This window comes from Hypanus sabinus, chromosome 10, assembly GCF_030144855.1.
Source record: "Hypanus sabinus isolate sHypSab1 chromosome 10, sHypSab1.hap1, whole genome shotgun sequence".
NCBI lineage: Eukaryota > Metazoa > Chordata > Chondrichthyes > Myliobatiformes > Dasyatidae > Hypanus > Hypanus sabinus.
Window position 1 is genome coordinate 5,642,854 of NC_082715.1, and position 22,241 is coordinate 5,665,094.

Sequence of the window (22,241 nt, forward strand, 5' to 3'; positions counted from 1 at the left end):
CAGACACTATATTTATACATTGTTATTCTCATTGTCCAGTGAAGTTTACCCTTGTTACTGATCATCAACTACTAGCGTCCATTTTCAATCCACAGAAGGGTGTTCCACTTATAGCAGCAGCATGAATGAAGACATGGGCTCTGTTTCTTGGAGGACACAATTAAAAGATCAAATTCAAGAGGGCATCATCACGAAAATGCTGATGGTTTGTCCCATTTACCCTTGGAAAAGGAAATTCCTGAAAAATGGACAAAAGAAGACACTCCTGTTGACGTATTCTCTATTGTGCAAATCAGAAGTCTCCTTATTAAGGCAGAGATGATCCAAAGGGAAATCAGAAAATACCCCACAATGTCTTAGGTCAACATAGCCACCAAAAATGGCAAGAACATGCAGCAGAAATTCCACTTCTATTTTTACCTGCATCAGAATGAACTTGCCCTTGACAGAGGTTGCCTGAGAGTTGTATCATCCAAGCTGAGAGCTGAAGTGTTGGAGGAGCCACATGCTGGTCTGCTGGCCTGAGATAGAGCAGCTTGCCAAGCACTGTTTGAGATGCCAACACTTCCAGAAGACGCCAAGAGATGTGTCTTTCCATCCCTGGGAATGGCCTTCATTGCAACGCGAAAGATTCAAGTAGCAAGAAATGTTCACAATAGCCTCCACTACAGTCTCACACACTGTCGGTGTTTTGAGAAGCCTCTTTGGAAGGACTGATATTCCAGAACACTTAGTGGCCAATGGAGCAGTTAGCTGCAGAACAGTTTTAATCATTCCTGAATATGAATTGACTAAACCATATTACATCTGCACCATACCACCCAATACAAATGGCTTGACGGAAAGGTTTGTCCAGAGTCTAAAGAAAACACTGTGAGCAACGTCAGCACAACACACTACACTGACACTGAATCAGCAGCTCGCCACCTTCCTCGTTTATCAGAATGCAGCACACTCCACAACCAACAACTCACCAGCTCTGCTCTTCCTGGGTCGCCCCTTGCACTCGAGCTTGGATCTCCTCAAACGCAGTACCAGGAGTATGTGGGACAAAATGAGGGCTCCTTAAACAAGGAGCTTCAATAGTTCACTCCTGGACAAGCAATGTACCCTGAACTTTGAGAAGGGGTGAGAGGGGAAACAGAACGGGAAATGGAAAAAGAGAGGAGGGGGCAAAGCTATCTACTAGAAGGAGAGCTTGTTCTGAGAGTCAGAAGGAGATCTCAGGACATATATCAGAAGCACTGCATAAGCCTCGTCAAAGATGACTTCCATCCTTCCCATAATCTCCTCACCCTCCTGCTGTGAGGCAGAAGGTACTGAAGAACTGTCCAGCTGGGTAACCTCTTCCCCCAGGCTGTTAAGACTACTTAACATCCTGCTGCCACTCAGCACACTGGTACACTGTCTCAATGCCCTGCCACCGTGACTGTATGTACTGTGTCGGAACTATATGTTCTGTGTACACCCTGGCTCCAGAGGAGTGGTGTTTCATTTAGCTGTATACATGCATATAGCTGAATGACAATAATAATTAATTTGAACCTATGGAAAACCCTAATCCTAACATCGTCTAACTTGAGCTTGCACACAATGGCAAGAAGTGTCTGTGAAAACAGGTTGAGGAAAAAGCACTTAATGAACAATCAAAACTTACTTTGCCATTCAGTGAATTATGAAGCTTCAAAAGAGGACCTCTGGTTTCCTCGGGTAGTTTTGCCAGAATTTTCAATCTGAGCTGTACATTAAAAAGGACACAACTTTAGCTTAGCACATGCAAAGAGCAAGAATGTATAGATAGATTACACACAGTTGTTGATTTATCATCACCTCTGAGGTTATTGACGTGTAGTTTTCCACTGCCATCATGAGATCCCCAGCCACGAAATTGTAAAGGAGATTGCAAATATCAGTGGAAATGGTCTTCAACAAGTGCTTTTCTAATTGAACTTGTGTGTCATCTAAAATATCCAAGAACATCATTTGTTTTCATGGTACAATTAACAACATGAGCAGTGAGCTAGATAAGATCAACAAACATATACTCAGTGGCTACTTCATTTGGTAGAAACACTTGTACCTCCTACTCATTAATGCAAATACCCAATTAGCCAATCATGTGGCAGCAACTCAATGCATAAAAGCATGCAGACCTGGTCAAAAGGTTCAGTTATTATTCAGATCAAACATCAGAACGGGGAAGAAATGTGATCCAAGTGACTTTGCCCATGGAATGAATGTTGGTGCCATATGGGGTAGTTGAGTTATCTTAGAAACTGAACTCTTATAATTTTTGTGCACAACCACCTCTAGAGTTTACCGAGGATGGTGAGGAAAGCAAACAAAACAGCTTTGTGGGTGAGAACAGCCTATTTATGAGAGGGGTTAGAGGAGAGTGGCCTGGCTGGTTCAAGCTGACAGGAAAGCTATGTTTTGTAACTTCAAAACATTAAACCAAGAGAGGAGTCCAGGAAATGAGGGATAAACTTTGTTTTTAAGTGAAGCGTGCATGCATCAGGTGTTAGTGTGGTGATATATGCAACTTGCAGATTTCTACATATAACCCATTAATAAATTATTTAAATGAAAAAGAATGCTTAATTAAACTATATACACACAAGATTGCTCAAATATTACTGAAATACTAAATACATAACAAGGAAGGCGACCATAACTCTAATAGCCCCATGTTACAACAGTGGTGTGCAGAAGAGCCTCTCTGAACACACGACACGTCGAACCTTGAAGTGAATGGGCTACAATAGCAGAAGACCCCACCAGGTTCCACTTCTATACCTAATGAGGAGGCTTCAGTGACCTAACTTTCAGTGGATGGGCCTCTGTGTACTCTTATGAATGAGCAATCACACAGTGGCCACCTCCTGTATCTAATAAATTGGCCACTGAGTGTATGTTCACTTTTAAATTCTCAGCAAGACTCATGGTTGATAAACAATCACACTTCCTGGTTGCATAATGGAAAATGGTCACTGCAACAGTCCTTAGAAAATGTCTGCTGTACAGAGGATATTTGAAGAGAATTATAATAATTGAAACAGCAAATACAAATACAGGCTGATTGCTGAAAGCAATCACGCCACGTTTAAAAAAGTAATCATACACCACTCCTGCTGTTTACTAATCGAAGTACTGTTGATAGAAATCTGAAATTAAAGAAAATGGTCAGATAATAGCCATAAAGGAAAAATAATAATATTTCATGTCAATGACCTTTTAACAGAAAGGGATATGGATAGAGTTGCAATTGGTTTTGGCAAATTTGTCTTCTTCACCACAGATTGGACCTGTAAACTAACCTTCTGGGAGTCTTGCACGAGGACTCCTAAGTCCCTCTGTACCTCTGATGTTTGAACCCTCTCCCCATTTAGATAATAGTCCACACTTTTGTTCCTTTTACCAAAATGCATTATCATACATTTCCCAACACTGTATTCCACCTGCCACCTTTCTGCCCATTCTTCTAATTCGTCTAAGACCTGCTGCAATCACATTCTTTCGTCAGCACTACCTACCCTTCAACCTATCTTTATATCATCTGCAAACTTTGCCACAAAGCCATCAGTTCCATCACCGCTGAAGGCCAACACACTATACACCTTCTTAACCACCCAATCAACTTGTGTGGAAACTTTGAGGGATCTTTGTACGTGGTCCCCAAAATCACTCTGTTCCTCCACACTACTAAGAATCCTGCCATTAAACTTGTACCCTGTGCTTTACACAACACACACAAAATGCTGGTGGAACACAGCAGGCCAGGCAGTATCTATAGGAGAAGCACTGTCGACGTTTCGGGCCGAGACCCTTCGTCAGGTCGACAGTGCTTCTCCTATTGATGCTGCCTGGCCTGCTGTGTTCCACCAGCATTTTGTGTGTGTTGTTTGAATTTCCAGCATCTGCAGATTTCCTCTTGTTTACCCTGTGCTTTACCGTGTTTACCCTGTGTTTAACTTTCCAAAGTACATAATTTTCTTTTCCTATTCATTCTTAGAGATACAGCACAGAAACAGGCCTAATGAACCCATGCCACCCAATTACACCTATGTGACCAATTAACCTACTAACATGTACACCTCTGGAGCGTGGGAGGAAACCCACATGGTCACGTGGAGAATGAGTAAACTCTTTGCAGACAGTGGCGGCAACTGAACCTGTGTCACTAGCGCTGTAATACCACTACCCTAATTTTCAGCTTAAGCATATCTTCCCATCAGGAGGAAAGAGAAAGCAAGTGCTCCTGTTCAGAGTGTGTACCAGAGCACAAGTCTATTTGGAATCTCATGTTTAGCTCTGAGCACTGCTCTGCTCTTTAGGTGAGACATACTGACCTTGGTAAGTGCTGATGGAAGATAGCACAGTGAATTATTTGACATAACAATTCTGAACATTTGTTACTTCACTCCTGATAAAGGGTTTCAGCCCGAAACGTCATCACTACCTCCTCCCACAGATGCTGTCTGGCCTGCTGAGTTCTGCCAGCATCTTGTGTTTTTATTTATTTCCAGCATCTGCAGACTCACTCGTGTTGCCTCTGAACATAAAAGGCTAGTTGTACCTTGAGGGCAACTTCTTTTATTCCACTGCACTTAGATGCTGAAGGGGAACGGACGCTACAGTAGCATAGAGGTTAGTGAGACACTATTACAGCTCGGGACGTTCTGGAGTTCGGAGTTCCATTTAGGCACAGTCTGTAAGGAGTTTGTACGGAATGTGTGAACCCTGAGTACTTTGGTTTCTTTGCACTGTCCAAAGGCATAGCATAGATCAACTGGTCATTGTAAATTGTCCTGTGATTAGGTTAGGGTTAATTGGGATGGTCAGGGGTTTCTGGGGTGGCGTGGCTCGAGACTGGAAGGCCCTACTCCATACAGTACTGCTAATTAAATATTCAATACTTTTAAAACTGTGGTTTTGATGGACCATAAGACATTGGAGCAGGATTCCTCCCAGAGTCAAAAGACCATAAGACAAAGGAGCAGAATTTGGCCACTTGGCCCATCAGGTTTGCTCCGCTATTCAACCATAGTTGATCTTCTTTTTCCTCCTCCTCAGCCCCACTCACCAGCTTTCTCTCTGTAACCTTTGATGTCATGTCCAATCAAGAACCTATCTATCTCTGCTGTAAATACACCCAACGACCTGGTCTCCACAGCTGCATGTGGCAACTAATTCCACAATTTCTCCATATCTCTGCTTTAAATGGGTGTCCCTGCATCCTGAGGTTGTGCTCTCCTGTGCTAGACTCTCCCACCATGGGAAACATCCTTTGCACATCTACTCTGTCTAGGCCTTTCAACATTCAAAAGGTTTCAATGAGATCCCCCCTCATCCTTCTAAACTCCAATGAGTACAAACCCAGAGCTACCAAACATTTGTTGCATGATAACCCTTTCATTCCTGGAATCATCCTTGTGAACCTCCTATGAACCCTCTCCAATGTCAGCACATCTTTTTGAGATGAGAACCCCAAAACAGTTCACAATACACAAGGTGAGGCCTCACCAGTGCCTTATAAAACCTCAGCATTGCATCCCTGCTCTTGTATTCTAGGCCTCTTGAAATGAATGCTAACATTGCATTTGCCTTCCTCTCCTATCTCACCAAGTACCCCAACACCTCATCCTTTAACAATTGACTCCAACATCTACCCAACCACTGAGGTCAGGCTAACTGGTCTATAATTTCCTTTCTGCTGCCTTCCTCCTTTCTTAAAGAGTGGGGTGAAATTTGCAATTTTCCAGTCCTCGGGCACCATGCCAGAGTCCAGTGATTTTTGAAAGATCATTACTAATGTCTCCACAATCTCTATTGCTACCTCTTTCAGAACCCTAGGGTATAACTCATCAGGCTTGGGTGACCTTAGGTTTTTCAGCTTTTTGAGCACCTTCTCCCTGGTAATAGTAACTACACTCACATCTCTTTCCTCACTCTCTTCAACATCTGGCACACTGCTAGTGTCTTCCACTGCGAAGAATGAAGCAAAATACTCATTTAGTTCATCTATCATCTCCTTGACTCCCCCGTTATTATTTCTCCAGCCTCATTTTGTAGCAGTCCTGTATCCATTCTCATCTCCCTTTGATTTTTCTACATACTTGAAGAAGTTTTTACTATCCACTTTGATATTGCATCAGAATTAATTTTAGTTCTTTCTTCTTTGATCACCATCACGCTACGTAGATAGAAGACAATCCAGCTTGCATGGCCTAATACTATGCTGGTACATCACACGTAACTCACAAGACCTCAGCAGATTTTAGAATTGTGTAAACTGGTTCGATAACACTTCCACGAAGCCCCATCACTTCCTTGGGAACACCTCACTGATTTGAGGAAGTACAAATCCTGATTCATATAGTGAGATTTTACCAGTAAAGAGCTTGGCTCCCTTCTCAAACAACTTTATATTGTTGTGGAACTGTGAGACCTCCTCCTGTAGTTCTTTCACCGTCTTTTTCCGACTTGCCCCTGAGGTAGAGGAGGCAGTGGATGTGAACACCGTATGTAACACTTCCTGATAACTTTTATTTAAAGGTCTGTTAAAAGAGATGAATGATAAATATCAGTCCACAAGAACAGAGCATCTGTTTTTGGAATATATATATATATATATATATATACTTATTTAGGGTGCAATTACATTTCATTACTCAAACCAATATAGATAACACAAGTAATAAGTTTGTCAGTTAATCATATATTAAACAATGTTAATTCTGAGATTCTGCAGTTGCTGGAAATCAGAGTAACAAATGCTGGAGCAACTCAGGTCATATGCAGTTTTTGTTGATTCTATTGTGTTTCTTTCTTTTTTCTATGAATACCCACAAGAAGGTTATTCTCAGGGTAGTATATGGTGACATATACAGTACTCTGCAGAAGTCTTAAATATATATAGCTAGAGTACTCAACACTTTCGCACAGTACTGCAAAATTAATTAAAATAGGAAGGTGGTTAGGGAACAGAAGTAAGAACACTTAGCTTTGCATTAGCTGAGCAGTAATGTGTCATTTGGTAACTGGAAAGATAATATACAGCACTGTGCAAAAGTATTTTAAACACACACACACGTAGGTGACCCCGCTTTACAAAAGACCTACATTAGTAGCCTGTTTTCACATTACAAAGAGTATTTTTGCTTTTATGAAATTTTTTCCTATATAAATTAATGGATCTTCACTTTACGCCATTTTGGCTTGAAATGAAATAAACAGCCCTCCATTTTTCTATTAATGTCTTAATGTGGCTCAGAATCCAATCGCTTCTGGTAATGCAGTGAAGCACTTTTGATGTTTGGATCCAGCAGCTTTAAAAGTTGTAAAACAGGTTGCAGAGGGAATATGCAGATCTCCCTCCCTTTTTTGCGACTTGCTGACTGCCACTGAACATCCAGGATGCATGAGCCTTTGGCTCAACATCTAGCCTTGGCAAGTCTAGATTTCTGACACGTAACACTTCAAAATGATCCCTAAGTGTCATCCAGCACAGAAAGAGGCTTTTCCATTTTACCTATTGGTTATTATCTCATCAATATCATCATTATGCGCCATGTCATATGGCGTGGGCGATGATCGTCTTCCATCCCTCTTTAATCGGATCACTGCTTGTGGGGAAAACCCCTTCACACTGTTGTTCATACTGTTTCCCCTTTCCAGCACCATGTAGGCTTCCATGCCATGGCACTGCTAAAGAATTCCTACATGTTGTGAGAATATTTTATTTATTGAAAGATACAGTGCAGAACAGGCCCTTCCAGCACAGTAACCCACCAATTTAATCCTAGCCTAAATATAGAACCATTTACAATAACCAATTAACCTACAAACCAGTATGTCTTTGGACTGTGGGAGGGAACTGGAGCACCCGGAGGAAAACACCACATTCAGAGGAATGACGTACAAACTTCTTACAGACGGCACTGGAATTGAACTCTTAACTTCAATAACACAAGCCATAATAGCATCACACTCATTGCTACGCTACCGTGGCGCCTGTCTCCCATCACCTCCTGAGGGTAATGTGATTCAGCTCCCACCACTCTGAAGGTGAAAAAGTTCTCAAATACTTGCGACCACATGTGTTACTTCTGGGTGCTCTGGTCTTCTCCCACATCCCAAATACAGGTTATGTAACTGGGCAGTGAGGGCTCATTGGGCTAGAAGGGCCTGCTGCTGTGCTGTATCTCGATCTTCAATCAAACCTTCTTTAAATTTCCCACCTGTTACTCTGAACCTGAGCTGGTTGTACATCCCTACTATTAAGAAATATTACCCAGAAATAGTGCTGTCTCAAAGGTTTAACTGTCTCTCAAAGGTTGGACTTTCATAATTTTGGTCTCTCAACAAGTGCCCCCATGGTATTTTTTAATATAATTTTGTATACCTCAATACAGATCCCTCAACGTTTCCACGCAAGTTGAGAGGGTTGTTAAGAAGATGTATGGTGTGCTGGCCACTGTTTGGGGGATTGAGTTCCAGAGGTATGAGATACTGTTGCAGCTCTATAAAACGCTGTGTAGACCATAATGTGTTCAGTTTTGGATGCCTCATTATAGGAAGGACATATAAGCTTTAGAGAGTTCAGGGGTGATTTACCAGGATGCTGCTGGGCTCAGTGAGCATGTCTTATGAGGACAGGCTGAACAAACAAGGGCTTTTCTCTTTGGAGTAAAGGAGGATGAGCAGTGACTTGATAAGACGTACCAGATGATAGGCATAGATTGAGTGCACAGTCACAGACATTCTCCCTGGGTGGAAATGGCTGATATGAGGATGCATAATTTTAAGGCGATTGGAGGAAAGTTATGTTAGTAGTTTCTTTTTAAACACAGAGAGTGGTGGGTGCATGGAACGTGCAGCCAGGGGTGGTGGGAGAGGCAAATACATTAGGGACATTTAAAAAAATTCTTAGACTGACTCATGAATGACAGAAGAATCGAGGACTGTGGGAGGGAAGGGTCTGACTGATCATGGAGTAGGTTAGAAGTTCAGCACAAGGTCATAGATCAAAGACTTGTAATGTACTCTCGTATTCTATGTTCTATTAAGGCTCCTTCCAGCTATCCATCCTCTAAATGGATCCATTTCTGCCCGTGGCCATCAAACTTTACAACTCCTCCCTCGGAGTGTCCAACACCCTGAGCCAATAGGCTGGTCCTGGACTTATTTCCACTTGGCATGATTAACTTATTATTATTTAATTATTTATGGTTTTATATTGCTATATTTCTACACTATACTTGGTTGGTGCGACTGTTACGAAACCTGATTTCCCTCGGGATCAATAAAGTATGTTCGTCTGTCTGTCTGTCTGTAAAGAAAACAAACCTACCCTTTCAACTCTCTTCTCATGACGGACACAGTTAACCTACGGCAGCACTCTTGGGTTGGCCGTAGGATTGTATCGTGGCTGTAAGGGGTTTCTCCTTTTATGTTACTGCTAAGGCTAATAAAATGGTTAAAAGTAAAAATACTTCTTTGTTGTGGCAACTGATGAGAGAGAGCTTTCTCTCGCAGCTTGTTCGGGTTATAATTACTGATAACAATTGTATTCATTTGTTAACCAATTGGGATAGATGTTATTCTTTCTTGTGGGTCTCTAAGCCAGTGATGTGCGGACTTTTGGGGAGATGGCGCGAGGAGGTTAGAGGGAGAAGACGCCATGTTGTAAGCTGGGCAACGGAATGGACCCCGAGCGAGGTTCTGAGGCCCAGGATTTTCAGCGAGGAGAGGAGATGAGGACACATTCGTGTGGAGTGTCTGGTCGACCACCGTGGTTGTTCCCAGGCGGAGGGTCGAGGAGGTCGGAGGGGATCGAGTGGTGGCCAGAAGACTTCGTTAACTGAGCTCCAATGGGTGTGCACAAAGTGGTTGAACTTTGATAAGTTTGGCACCTTTTACTTTTTCCTTTTATATTGTGTCTCTATTAAGGACATAGTTCCAGTATGATCTATAAAGTGTAATCATTTAATCGCCTATGGTGTACTGTCTGTTATTTGGCGTGGTGAGGACATTACTCAGCATCCACACCAGCTGATTACCCAGTTTGACGGGACCGAAGGCTGCTCCCCTAGACGGAAGCGAGCTGAGCGAGCCTGAGGCGACCCAGGGGCTACATGGCCAAGTAGCTTCAATATTTGGGCCTCCTGGTGTCACTTATTGTTTAAATTCTTTAATCTAATTTGTATTGTTTCTCAACCGTTTTAAAATACTTATTACAGTGTACACCTTCTACCATGTGTAGTTGTCTGGAGCTCAATGGATGGGATTAACAGTACAGCAAGCTGAAGAGGAAACAGTACTTTACCTGTATAAGGACATGAGAGACATCCGAACAGAAATAGGAACGGCACAGTTGCAATACTTTACAAGCCAGCGATCACCATTCAGGGCTCAATTCTCACCTGTTTGTAAGAAGTTTGTGTGTTCACCCCATGACCGCATAGGTTTCCTCCCACATTGCAAAACATACAGGTCAGGGATGGTGAGGTGTGGGTGGGCATGCTATGTTACTGCTGGAAGCACGGCAGCACTTGCGGACTGTCCCCAGCACAATCCTCGGACTGCGTTGGTGGCTGACTCAACAATGACGCATTTCACTGTATGTTCTGGTATACATACGACAAATAAAGCTAATCTTTCTTTCGTTTAACTGATAAGCCAGAACACTGGCTCTGTTTTCAGACTGTGGGCACTCGCTGTCTGACTATTCAAGACTGTTTGATAGATATCGAGACTCAAACTCAAACACAACAAAAAAAAACAAAATGCAGGAAGACCTAAGTATTGATGGAAAGGAATAATCAGTCAATGTTTTGGGCCGAGACCCTTCATCAGTCCTATTTATTCTTTTCTTGCCCTCTGAGTTCCAAGCAGGTGCTACTTGAGATTTCCAGCGTCTGTGCAACGTCGCGTTTGTAGACACCACAAATTCCATCTCAGTTTTCAAATGACACTGATTTCCCTTCAGACTCTCATTTCCAATTCATTGCAACAATTATCAATCTAGTTATTTTTGAAAGTGAGTGGACACTTTGTCCAGATAACACTTTTCCATCTGTTAAACTTTTACCTGATCAAGTGTTTGGCGAGTTCACTAATCATTTCCTCAGGACATTCCTCGTTATAACTCTTTAAAATGCTTTCAATTTCTTCTTTTGGCAGGAAAAGTACTTCCTTTGGCTTGTGTTTACCTGGAAAATCAAGAACAAAAAAACCTAAAACATCAGTGCAAATTCTACACCTAATCATTGCTACACAACTCCATAAGACATAGGAGCAGAATTAGGCCATTTGGCCATTCGACTCTGCTCTGCCATTTAATCATGGCTAATCCTTCTCTCCTCAGCCCCACATCTCCCTGATCCTTTGATGCCATGTCCAATCAAGAACCTATCAAGCTCAGCCTTAAATACATGCAATAACCTGGCCGCCACAGCTGCCTGTGGTGAGAAATTCCACAAATTCACCATCCTTTGACTAAAGAAATTTCTCCACATCTCTCTTTTAAATGGACACCCCTCCATCCTAGGGTTGTGCCCTCTTGTCCTAGACTCCTCCAACATGGGAAACATCTACTCTGTTTAGGCCTTTCAACATTCAGAAGGTTTAAGAGAGATCCCCCTCACCTTTCTAGATTCCAGCGAGTACAGACCCAGAACTATCAATGTTCCTCGTATGATAACCCTTTCATTCCCAGATTCATCCTTGTGAACCTCCTCTTGAAATCTGCTCCGATATCAGCACATCTTTTCCTAGATGAGGAGCCCAAAACTGACCACAATACTCAAGGTCAGGCTTCACCAGTGCCTTATAAAGCCTCAACGTCACATCTACGCTCTTGTATTCTAGCCCAATTGAAATGAATGCTAACATTGCGCTTGCCTTCCACACCACTGACTCAAGCTGCAAGTTAATCTTAAGGGTGTTCTGCACAAAAAGTCCCTTTGCATCTCAGAGTTTTGGATTTTCTTATTGTTTAGAAAATAGTCTGCATATTTACTTCTACTACCAAAGTGCATGACCATGCATTTTCCAACATCGTATTCCATTTTCCACTTTCTTGCCCATTCTGTTAATCTGTCCGTCCTTCTGTAGCCTTCCTGTTTTTTCAACACTACTTGCCCCTCCAGCAATCTTCGTATCATCTCAAACTTAGCAACAATGCCATCTATTCCATCATCTAAATCATTCACATACAGCATAAAAGAAGCGGTCCCAACACTGACCCCTGCAAAACACCACTAGTCACTGGCAGCCAAACAGACAAGGATCATTTTATTCTCACTCACTGCCTCCTACCAACTACCCAAAGCTCCAACCATGGCAGCAACTATCCTAATGCCATGGCCTCTTAACTTGGTAAGCAGCCTTATGTGTGGCACCTAGTCAAATGCTTTCTGAAAATCTAAATATACATCTGCTGCATCCTCTTTATCTATCCTATGTGTAATCTCCCAAAGAATTCCAACAGATTTGTCAACTTTCCCTGAAAGAAACCATGCTGACTTTGACCTATCTTGTCCAGTGTCACCAAGTGCACCATAACCTCATCCTTGACAATTGACACTAATATCTTCCCAACCACTGAGGTCTGGCTAACTGGTCTATAATTTCCTTTCTGAAAGAGTGGAGTGACATTTGCAACTTTCCAGTCTTCTGGCACCATGAAGGATTATTATCTCCATAATCTCTACCACTACTTCTTTCAGAATCCTAGGGTACAGTTCTGGTCCGGGTGACTTATGTATCCTTAGGTCTTTCAGCTTTTTGAGCACCTTCCCCTTGTAATAGTAACTGCACTCACTTCTCTTCCCTCACAGCCTTCAACATCTGGCACACTGCTAGCTTCTTGCACAGAGAAGACTGATGTAAATTACTCATTTAGTTCATCTGCCATCTCCTTGGCCCCTGTTATTATTTCTCCAGCCTCATTTTTTAGTGTTCCTATATCCACTCTCATCTCTCTTTTACACACTTGAACAAGCTTTTACCATCCACTTTGATATTGTTTGCTAACTTGCTTTCATATTTCATCTTCTCTCTTCTAATGATTCTTTTAGTTGCTCTCTATAGGGTTTTAAAACCTTCCCACTAATTTGTTTTGTTGTATGCCCTCTCTTTTGCCTATACATTAATTTTGATTTCCCTTGTGAGCCATGGTTGTAATATTTTGCCATACGAGTATTTGTTTGTTTTTGGCATACATCTATCTCGCACTTTCCTCATTTTTCCCAGAAACTCACACCATTGCTGCTCTGCTGTCATCCCTGCCAGCATCTCCTTCCAATTTACTTTAGCTGATTCCTCACTCATATCACTATAATTTCCTTCATTCCACTGTAATACTGCTATATCAGACTTTACTTCCTCCCTATTAAATTTCAAGTTGAATTCAATCATATCGTGATCACTGTCTCCTAAGGGTTCTTTCACCTTAAACTCCCTATTCACCTCAAGCTCATTACATAACACCCAATTCAGTACAGCTGATTCCCTAAAGGAAAAGTGTAGCATTGATATTTCGGGCCAAGAACATTTGGCAGGACTGCTGAAGGGTTTCAGCCTGAAACATTGACTGTACTCTTTTCCATAGGTACTGCCTGGTCTGCTCAGTTCCTCCAGCATTCTGTGTGTTAACTGAATTTTCAGCATCTGCAGATTTTCTCTCCTTTGTAGCTGATCCCCTAGTAAGCTACATGACAAACTACTCTAAAAATCGTATGCATTCTACAAACTCACTCTCTTGACATCCATTACTAACCTGATTTTCCCAATTGACCTGCATGTGGAAATCTCCCATAACTATATTAACATTTCCTTTTTCTGTTTCCTGTAGTAATCTGTGGTCCACATCCACAGATAGTGTTGGGAGGTCTGTTTATAACTGCCATTAGGGTCCTATTAGCCTTGCAGTTTCTTAACTCAACCCACGAAGATTCAACATCTATGTCACTTATTTCTACTGATTTGATGCCATTCTTTACTAGTAGAGCCACGCCGCCCCATCTGCCGACCTTCCTATCCCTCTGATACAACCTGTAACCTTGGACATTCAGCTCCCATCTACCACCATCCTTCAGCCAAGATTCAGTGATGGCCACAACATCATACCTGACAATCTGTAATAGTGCAACAAGATCATCCACCGTATTTCTTAAACTCCATGCATTGAGATATAACACTTTGAGTACTGCATTTACTCAGAGGATTACAGTACAGAAACAGACCCTTCAGCCCATCTAGTCCATGCCAACCTGTTATTCTGCCTACTATTCACGTACCTTGCCAAATTTCCCTTAATGTTGAATGTGACCCCACATCCCCACTTCCTCTGGCACCCTCCAAGTGAATGTGACTGCCACACTCTCACCACCCTCTGAGTGAAAATGTTCCCTTTAAATATTTTGCCTTTCACCTTTGACCTCTGGTTCTTGTCCCTCAGAGGGAAAAGCTTGCTTGCATTTTACCCTATCTGTAATTCTGTATACCTCTATCAATTCACCCTCATTCTCCTACGCTCCATGCAATCAAGTCCTAACCTACTCAACCTTTCCGTATGACCCAAGTCCTCAAGTCCTGGCAACGTCCTCATTCACTTTACCTTTATTGATATTGTTCCTGTGGATAGGATTTAGCCTCACTAATGTCTTGTACAAATGCAACAAATTTACAGGTTCTAATTCACTAATAGTCAGAAAAGAATTACCAGTAATTAGTCCTCACACATACCTGTGCTTTGGGTCTCTTCATCGCTATCTTCATCTTTCTTTCCTCTCTTCTTGCTCTTTCTGGTCCTGATTTCTCTTGCGTTGCCACCGCCTCCTGCTCGGGTACTTCCACTGCCATCTAGTGGAGGACACGTGAAATGCAAATATCAGATCAGCTCTCAAAGTGGGATTTTCTTCTCCATTTTAGGGATAATTTGAATTCAAGTAGGCTTAAACTACTCCTCCTAGGTAATGTTCCATATTACAACAGCATCCTCATGTTGATTCAAACTGGAAATCTGCAGGCTGATTACACTGGGTCAATTGCAAATAAGTTCTCTTTCCGCAATCGGTTTATTATTGTCACACGTACCAAGATACATCTTACATGTCTTACCATGTCTTACATACTGATTCATCATCATCATGATCATTATATGCTGTGTCGTATGATGTGGGCGATCATGGTGAACATAATTGTTTTTGACAAATTTTTCCACATAAGTGGTCTGCCATTGCCTTCTTCTGCTACAAGATGGGTGACCGCAGCCATTATCAATACTCTTTCAAAGATTGTCTGCCTGGCATCAGTGGTCACATAACCAGGACTTGTGATGTGCACCAGCTGCTCCCATGGGTTCATGTGGTCCTGATTGGGTGCTAAGCAGGTGCTACACCTTGCCCAAGGCTAGCAGAGAAGGAATGCCTTACACTTCCTTTGGTGGAGACCTATCTCCACCCCGCCACCCAATTATTACACAGTTCATTGAGCTAGAATAAGGTAAAACAATAACAATGCAGAATAGCGCAAGAGCTACTGAAAAGTGCAAGATCATAATGAGATAGATGGTGTGGTTTGCTGAAAACAATGACTGCTAATGATGCAGCACATCTAACAAACTAAAGCCATCTTCTATTGATTCGGAAATGTAATCTAGAAAGGATGTCAAATCAAATACAGTGGCATGCAAAAGTTTGGGAACCCCTGTTCAAAATTTCTGTTACTGTGAATAGTTAAGTGAGTATAAGATTAACTGATCTCCAAAAGTCATAAATTTAAAGATGGAACATTCCTTTCAACATTTTAAGCAAGATTAGTGTATTATTTTTGTTCTGTACAATTTTAAAGTGAAAAAAAGGAAAGGAGCACCGTGCAAAAGTTTGGGCACCCCAAGAGATGTTAGACCTTAATTAGCTTGCTAGGGCTATGGCTTGTTCACAGTCATCATTAGGAAAGGCCAGGCGATGCAAATTTCAAAGCTTTATAAATACCCTGACGTCTCAAATTTTGTCCCAACAATCAGCAGCCATGGGTTCCTCTAAGCAGCTGCCTACCACACTGAAAATTAAAATAAATTATGCCCACAAAGCAGGAGAAGGCTATAAGAAGATAGCAAAGCAGTGGTTTCCTCAGTTTGTAATTAAGAAATGGCAGTTAACAGGAATGGTGGAGGTCAAGTTGAGGTCTGGAAGACCAAGAAAACTTTCCAAGAGAATGCTTGTAGGATTGCTAGAAAGGCAAATCAAAACCCCCGTTTGATTGCAAAAGACCTTCAGGAAGACTTAGCAGACTCTGGAGTGGTGGTGCACTGTTCTACTGTGCAGCGACACCTGCACAAATATGACCTTCATGGAAGAGTCATCAGAAGAAAACCTTTCCTGTGTCCTCACCACTAAATTCAGAATCATTAGTTTGCAAAGGAACATCTAAACAAGCCTGATGCATTTTGGAAACAAGTCCTGTGGACTGATGAAGTTAAAATAAAACTTTTTGGCTGCAATAAGCAAAGGTATGTTTGGAGAAAAAAAGGGTACAGAATTTCATGAAAAGAACACCTCTCCAACTGTTAAGCACAGGGGTGGATCAATCATGATTTGGGCTTGTGTTGCAGTCTGTGGCATGGGGAACATTTCACTGGTCGAGGGAAGAATGAATTCAATTAAGTACCAGCAAATTCTGGAAGCAAACATCACACCATCTGTAAAAAAACACATCTCAAAATCCACAATGGTGCTTGAGGCACAAACCGAAGGTTTTGCTATGGTCCACACAGTCCCCCGACTTAAAATCATTGAAAATCTGTGGATAGACCTTAAATGAGCAGTGCATGCAAGACCGCCGAAGAATCTCACAGAACTAGAAGCCTTTTGCAAGGAAGAATGGGCGAAAATCCCCAAAACAAGAATTAAAAGACTCTTAGCTGGCTGCAGAAAGTGCTTACAAGCTGTGAAACTGGCCAAAGAGGATGTTACTAAGTACTGACTATGCAGGGTGCCCAAACTTTTGCCTGCCACTGTACATGGAAAGAAGGCAGGGAAAACCAGGATTAACTACACCCTGAACTAAAAAGACAATCTGAAGCCATATACTCTAATAGAAAAGCCTGAAAGTTGTGTCAGTGCCATTTAGCTGTTGGAAGCAATTAGTGCTTCCAATTTTAATAGCACAGAAAAGATCCATTGAATCAATGCCAGCTTCTCGTACTTCTAGTTCCATTCCCCCATTATAAATTCTTTAATATTATATACACAGTATTTAAATTATAAAGAATATAATATTTAAATACATGATTTATAACATATTAATAGTTAATCATTTAATATTTAATTAAATAAATTACATATTTTAAGTGTTGCATAGAATATTTATAATGAATATTATAAATGCATTAATTCTATGCTAGCTTCTAGAACTTCTATATCAGTTTAATTCGCATATTATAAATCTCTCTGCATAAATAGATCTTTTCTCCATATTTCCCGTCACCTTCACTAACTGTAACAGCATCATGCAAACACCTACACCTACACAATTGATGACCTTGTGTAGCTCATCAGACATCCCTTCTAACCTCCATTAATCCAAGAACCCGACGTCAACATTGTAATACTTCTTGTATGAAGTTAATTGCAATGGACCTAAACTCGAGCAGCAGCTTTAGAGTCATCTCCTTTCACTATGCTGACCTCTACTCAAAGTTGCTCCATCACTTACACATACATACACACAAATCCCTTTCACTTCAATTATCTTGACCAGCAAACCTCTGCCAGTTTGGTAGCTGGTGAGAAGTTTTGCATTATAGCCAACCCCATTCTTGGTGCTCTAGGGATTCCATCACTGCAATATTGCAAACCAAGGGTAAATTGGTTACCTATTGAATGCCTGCAAGAAAATGAATGTCAGGGTAGTATCATCATCATGTGCCTAATTATCTCCATATGATGTGGGCGATCATGGTCTTTCTGGGCAGAGCCTTTACACGACAGGTGACCCTAGAATTATCAATACTCTTCAGATTGCCTGGCATCAGTGGTCAAATGACCAGCACTTGTGATACGTACCAGTTGCTTATACAACCATCTACCACCTTCTTCCACGGGTTCACATGACCCTGACCGGGGGCGAGGGCTAAGCAGGTTTCTACATCCTGCCCAATGGTGACTTGCAGGCTAGTGGAGGGAAGGATCACCCTGCAGCTCTATTGGTAGAGATGCAATTCCACTCTGCCACCCATCAGAGTAGTACATTGTATTTAACAATACTGAGTAAAATAGGTCCTTCTGGCCCTTCAAGTTGCATCGTCTCAGCAACCCCGCAAGCTCCATTGCCCCGGCAACCATGGGACAATTTACAATAGCCAATCAACCTATCTGGAACATCTTTGGATTGTACTCGGGGAAAACCCATGAATACCGCAGGGAGGATGTACAGACTCCTTAAAAAGGACATTGAATTTGAACTCCAAACTCTAGAATGTCCAGAGTTGTAATAGTGTAATGCTAATGGCAATGCTACCGTGGCACCCAAGTGCTTTGAGAATAAAATTTACTTTGACTTTGAACAAGATTGTGACTTCCTTTAATATTTGCAAGAAATACTACATTGCAGTCTTTAATGAAAACAATGAGATAATTCCTATAGAGGGGGAAGTCTAGGACCACAGAGAGACCAGCCTCAGAACAGAAGGACATACCTTTTGAAAAGAGGTGAAGAAGATTTTGTCTAGCTAGAGGGTTGTGAATCTGTGGAAACCATTGCTACTGATGGCTGTGAAGACCAAATCACTGGGCATATTTAAAGCAGAGACTGATGGGTTCTTGATTAGTCAGGGTGTCAAAAATACAGGGAGAAAGCAGGAGAGTGAGGGATGAGAGGGATGTCAGCCACTATAGAATGGTGGAGTAGACTCAGTGGGCTGAATGGCAAATGGTATTATAATTTTAATTCTGTTGTTTTAAATATTGTGATTTCATTCAAGTTTTCAAAGCCTTCAAGGAAAGTCAGTAACAGTAAATACACAAAAATAAATTCATGAACTTCATGATACATAAACCAACCTAATGCTTTCTTCTTCCTGTCCTCTCGCTTGTCCTTTTTAACTGAGATCATACTTTCTGCAATAATGGCAGCTTGCTTCAGGTCCTCCTCTGTTAACACATGTGCATGATTGTTCTGCAACTCCTGAGAGGGTGAGCAATAGGCAATGGATAAATGTACTACAAAAAAAACAGGATAGTTGGAAAAGCAAATACATTTTATGTTAACTTGTTAATCTTCAGGGCTTGTGCTAATACTGTTTTGTGACTATATAACTACATGTGCTGTGTTTATGCTGTAAGCAGAAACCAGGAAATTATAGGCTGCTGATTCTGACATCAATTGTGGGGAAGCTATTGGAAGGTATTCTAAGGTACTGAATATGTAAACATTTGGATAGAGATCAATAACAGTCAGCATGGGATCGCAATTTTTCACATTGTTTGTCAATGATTTGGATACAAAAATGATACGAGGATAGGTGGAGGGGTAGGTATTGCCAATGAAAGAATGGGATTGCAGCAGGACTGAGACAAATTGGAAGAATGGGCAAAAGCGGCAGACAGAATCCACTGTTGGGAAATGTATGATAATGCATTCTGGTAAAAGGAGCCATAATGTGGACTATTATCTAAAAGGGGAGAAGGTTCAAACATCAGGGGTGCAGAGTGACTTAGGCGTCCTCGCGCAAGACTCCCAGAAGGTTAATTTACAGCTCGAGTCTGTAGTAAAGGAAGTAAATGCAAGGTTGACATTATTTCAAGAGGAATAGAATATAAAAGCAAGGTAATAATGCTGAGCCTTTATAAGACACTAGTCAGGCTGCACTTAAAGTATTGTCTACAGTTTTGGGCCCCATTTCTCAAAAAAGATGTGTTGTCATTAGAGAGAGTCCAGAGGAGCGTCCAAGGATGATTCTGGGAATGAAGGGGTTAACACATGAGGAGCATTTGGCAGCTTCGGGTTTGGACTCACTGGAATTTAAAAGAATGCTTGGGGATCTCATTGAATCAGAATTAGGTTTATTATCACCGGCACGTGACATGAAATTTGTTAAGTTAGTTGCAGCAATTCAATGCAATACATAATCTAGCAGAGAAAAAAATAATAAACAAGTAAATCAATTACAGTACATGTATATTGAACAGATTAAAAAAAATGCAAAAAACAGAAATAATGTATATTAAAAAAGTGAAGTAATGTCCAAAGCAAACTTAATTTGGTGAAAGTAGTGTCACAGGTAGGTAAGGTTGTAAAGAAATCTTTTGGCACATTGGCCTTCATAAATCACTGTACTGAGTACAGAAGATACTATGTTGAGGTTGTATAATACATTGGTGAGGCCTAATATGGAGTTTTGTTTACAGTTCTGGTGACCTACCTGTAGGAAAGATGTAAACAAAGTTCAAAGAGTGCAGAGAGTTTACAAGGATGTTGCCAGATCTGGAGGACCTGAGTTATAAAGAAAGTTTGAATGGTTTGGTCTGTTTTCTTTAGAATGTAGAAGATTGTGAGCAGATTTGATAGAGGTATACAAGATTATGAAAGGTACAGATAAGGTAAATACTAGCAGGTTTTTTCCACTGAGGTTGGGTGGGACAACAACCAGAGGTCTTGGCTTAAGGATGAAAAGTGAGAAGTTTCAGGGGAACATGAAGGGAAACTTCTTCACTCGGTGGGTCATGAGAGTGTGAAATGAGCTGCCAGCACAAGTGGTGCATGTGAGTTTGATTTCAACGTTTAAAAGTTTGGATTGGTACATGGATAGCAGGATATGGAGGGCTAAGGTTACAGTGCAGATCACTGGGACAAGGCAGCTTAAACGGTTTTTGGCATGGACTAGATGGGCCAAAGGGCCTGTTTCTGTGCTGTACCTCTCTATGACTCTGTATGTACTGTGACCCCATAGGAGCAATGTTTCAGTTAGCTGTATATATGTGTGATCAGTGGTCACTTTTTCAGGTATCTCCTATACTTAATAAAGTGGTCATTGAGTCTATGTTGGTGGTCTTCTGCTGCTGTAGCCCATCCACTTCAAGGTTTGACACATTATGCATTCAGGGGTGCTCTTCTACCACTCTTCTAATATGTGGTTATTCGAGCTACTGTAACTTCCTTTTTTAAAAATTTTTAAATTGAATTTTCAAACAGGTTACATACAGAAAGAACAAAGAAAATTATTGATCCTTCCCCCCCCAACCCCTCCCCCCTAACATATCCCTATAGAAAAAAAAGAAGAAAAAATAAAGTAAGAAAGAAAAAAGAAAGAAAGAAAGAATGCCTGGATTTCAGAAGATCCCCACATGCTCCATGGAGTTCATAATAGCTTTAATATGTATATTTATTTCTTTCCCCAGATAACCAATAATTTTATCTTCAGAGCACCTATATATTTAATCCTACTTTTTGTAAATAAGGGCGCCAAATTTTCAGAAATATTTCATATTTATCTCTTAAATTATAAGTAATTTTTTCAAGTGGAATGCAGCTAAAAATTTCATTCTTCCAACGATCTATACTTAAGTATGAATCCGATTTCCAAGTAACTGCAATAGCCTTTTTGGCTACTGCCAATGCAATTTTTATGAATTCTTTCTGATATTTATTCAATTTGGATTTTGATTTTATCCCTTCAATATTGCCTAGTAAAAATAATATTGGATTGCGTGGAAGTTGTATTCCAATAATTTGTTCCAATGTAACTCTTAAATTTGTCCAAAAAGGTTGAATTTTAGAACAAGACCAAGTAGAGTGTAAAAAAGTACCAATTTCTTGATTACATCGAAAACATTAAACTCAAATTTACCTGATCAATCTATTTTTTTTGTGGTGTAATGTATATTTGATGTAAAAAGTTATATTGTACTAATCTTAGTCGAACATTTATTGTATTTGTCATACTGTCAAGACATAATCTTGACCAACTTGTTTCATCAATTTTAATTACTGTCACTTTGTCAGCTTGAACCAGTCTGACCTCTCTCATTCACAAGGCCTTCTTGCCCATAGAACTGCCGCTCACTGAATATTTTCTTTACTTTTTGCACCATTCGCTGTAAACTCAGGGGACTGCTGTATATAAACTCTCAGCAGATCAGCAGTGTGATACTCAAAGCACCCGTCTGGCACCAACAACTATTCCACAGTCAAAATCAATTAGATCCCATTTCTTCCCCATTCTGATGATTTGT

General features: G+C 41.0%; 1 protein-coding gene across 1 annotated transcript in view; it reads right to left on the reverse strand.

The window, feature by feature from the left end:
- The window catches only part of ufl1 (UFM1-specific ligase 1), a 102,478-nt gene that overhangs the window by 22,512 nt on the left and 57,725 nt on the right, over positions 1 to 22,241 (reverse strand). Inside the window, exons 11-16 of the mRNA XM_059981385.1 lie at positions 19,071 to 19,194; positions 14,752 to 14,868; positions 11,093 to 11,213; positions 6,391 to 6,557; positions 1,831 to 1,961; positions 1,658 to 1,738 (exon numbers count right to left, since the gene is read on the reverse strand). Coding sequence (XP_059837368.1) covers positions 1,658 to 1,738; positions 1,831 to 1,961; positions 6,391 to 6,557; positions 11,093 to 11,213; positions 14,752 to 14,868; positions 19,071 to 19,194 — 741 coding nt within the window. The remainder of the gene's footprint in view (positions 1 to 1,657; positions 1,739 to 1,830; positions 1,962 to 6,390; positions 6,558 to 11,092; positions 11,214 to 14,751; positions 14,869 to 19,070; positions 19,195 to 22,241) is intronic.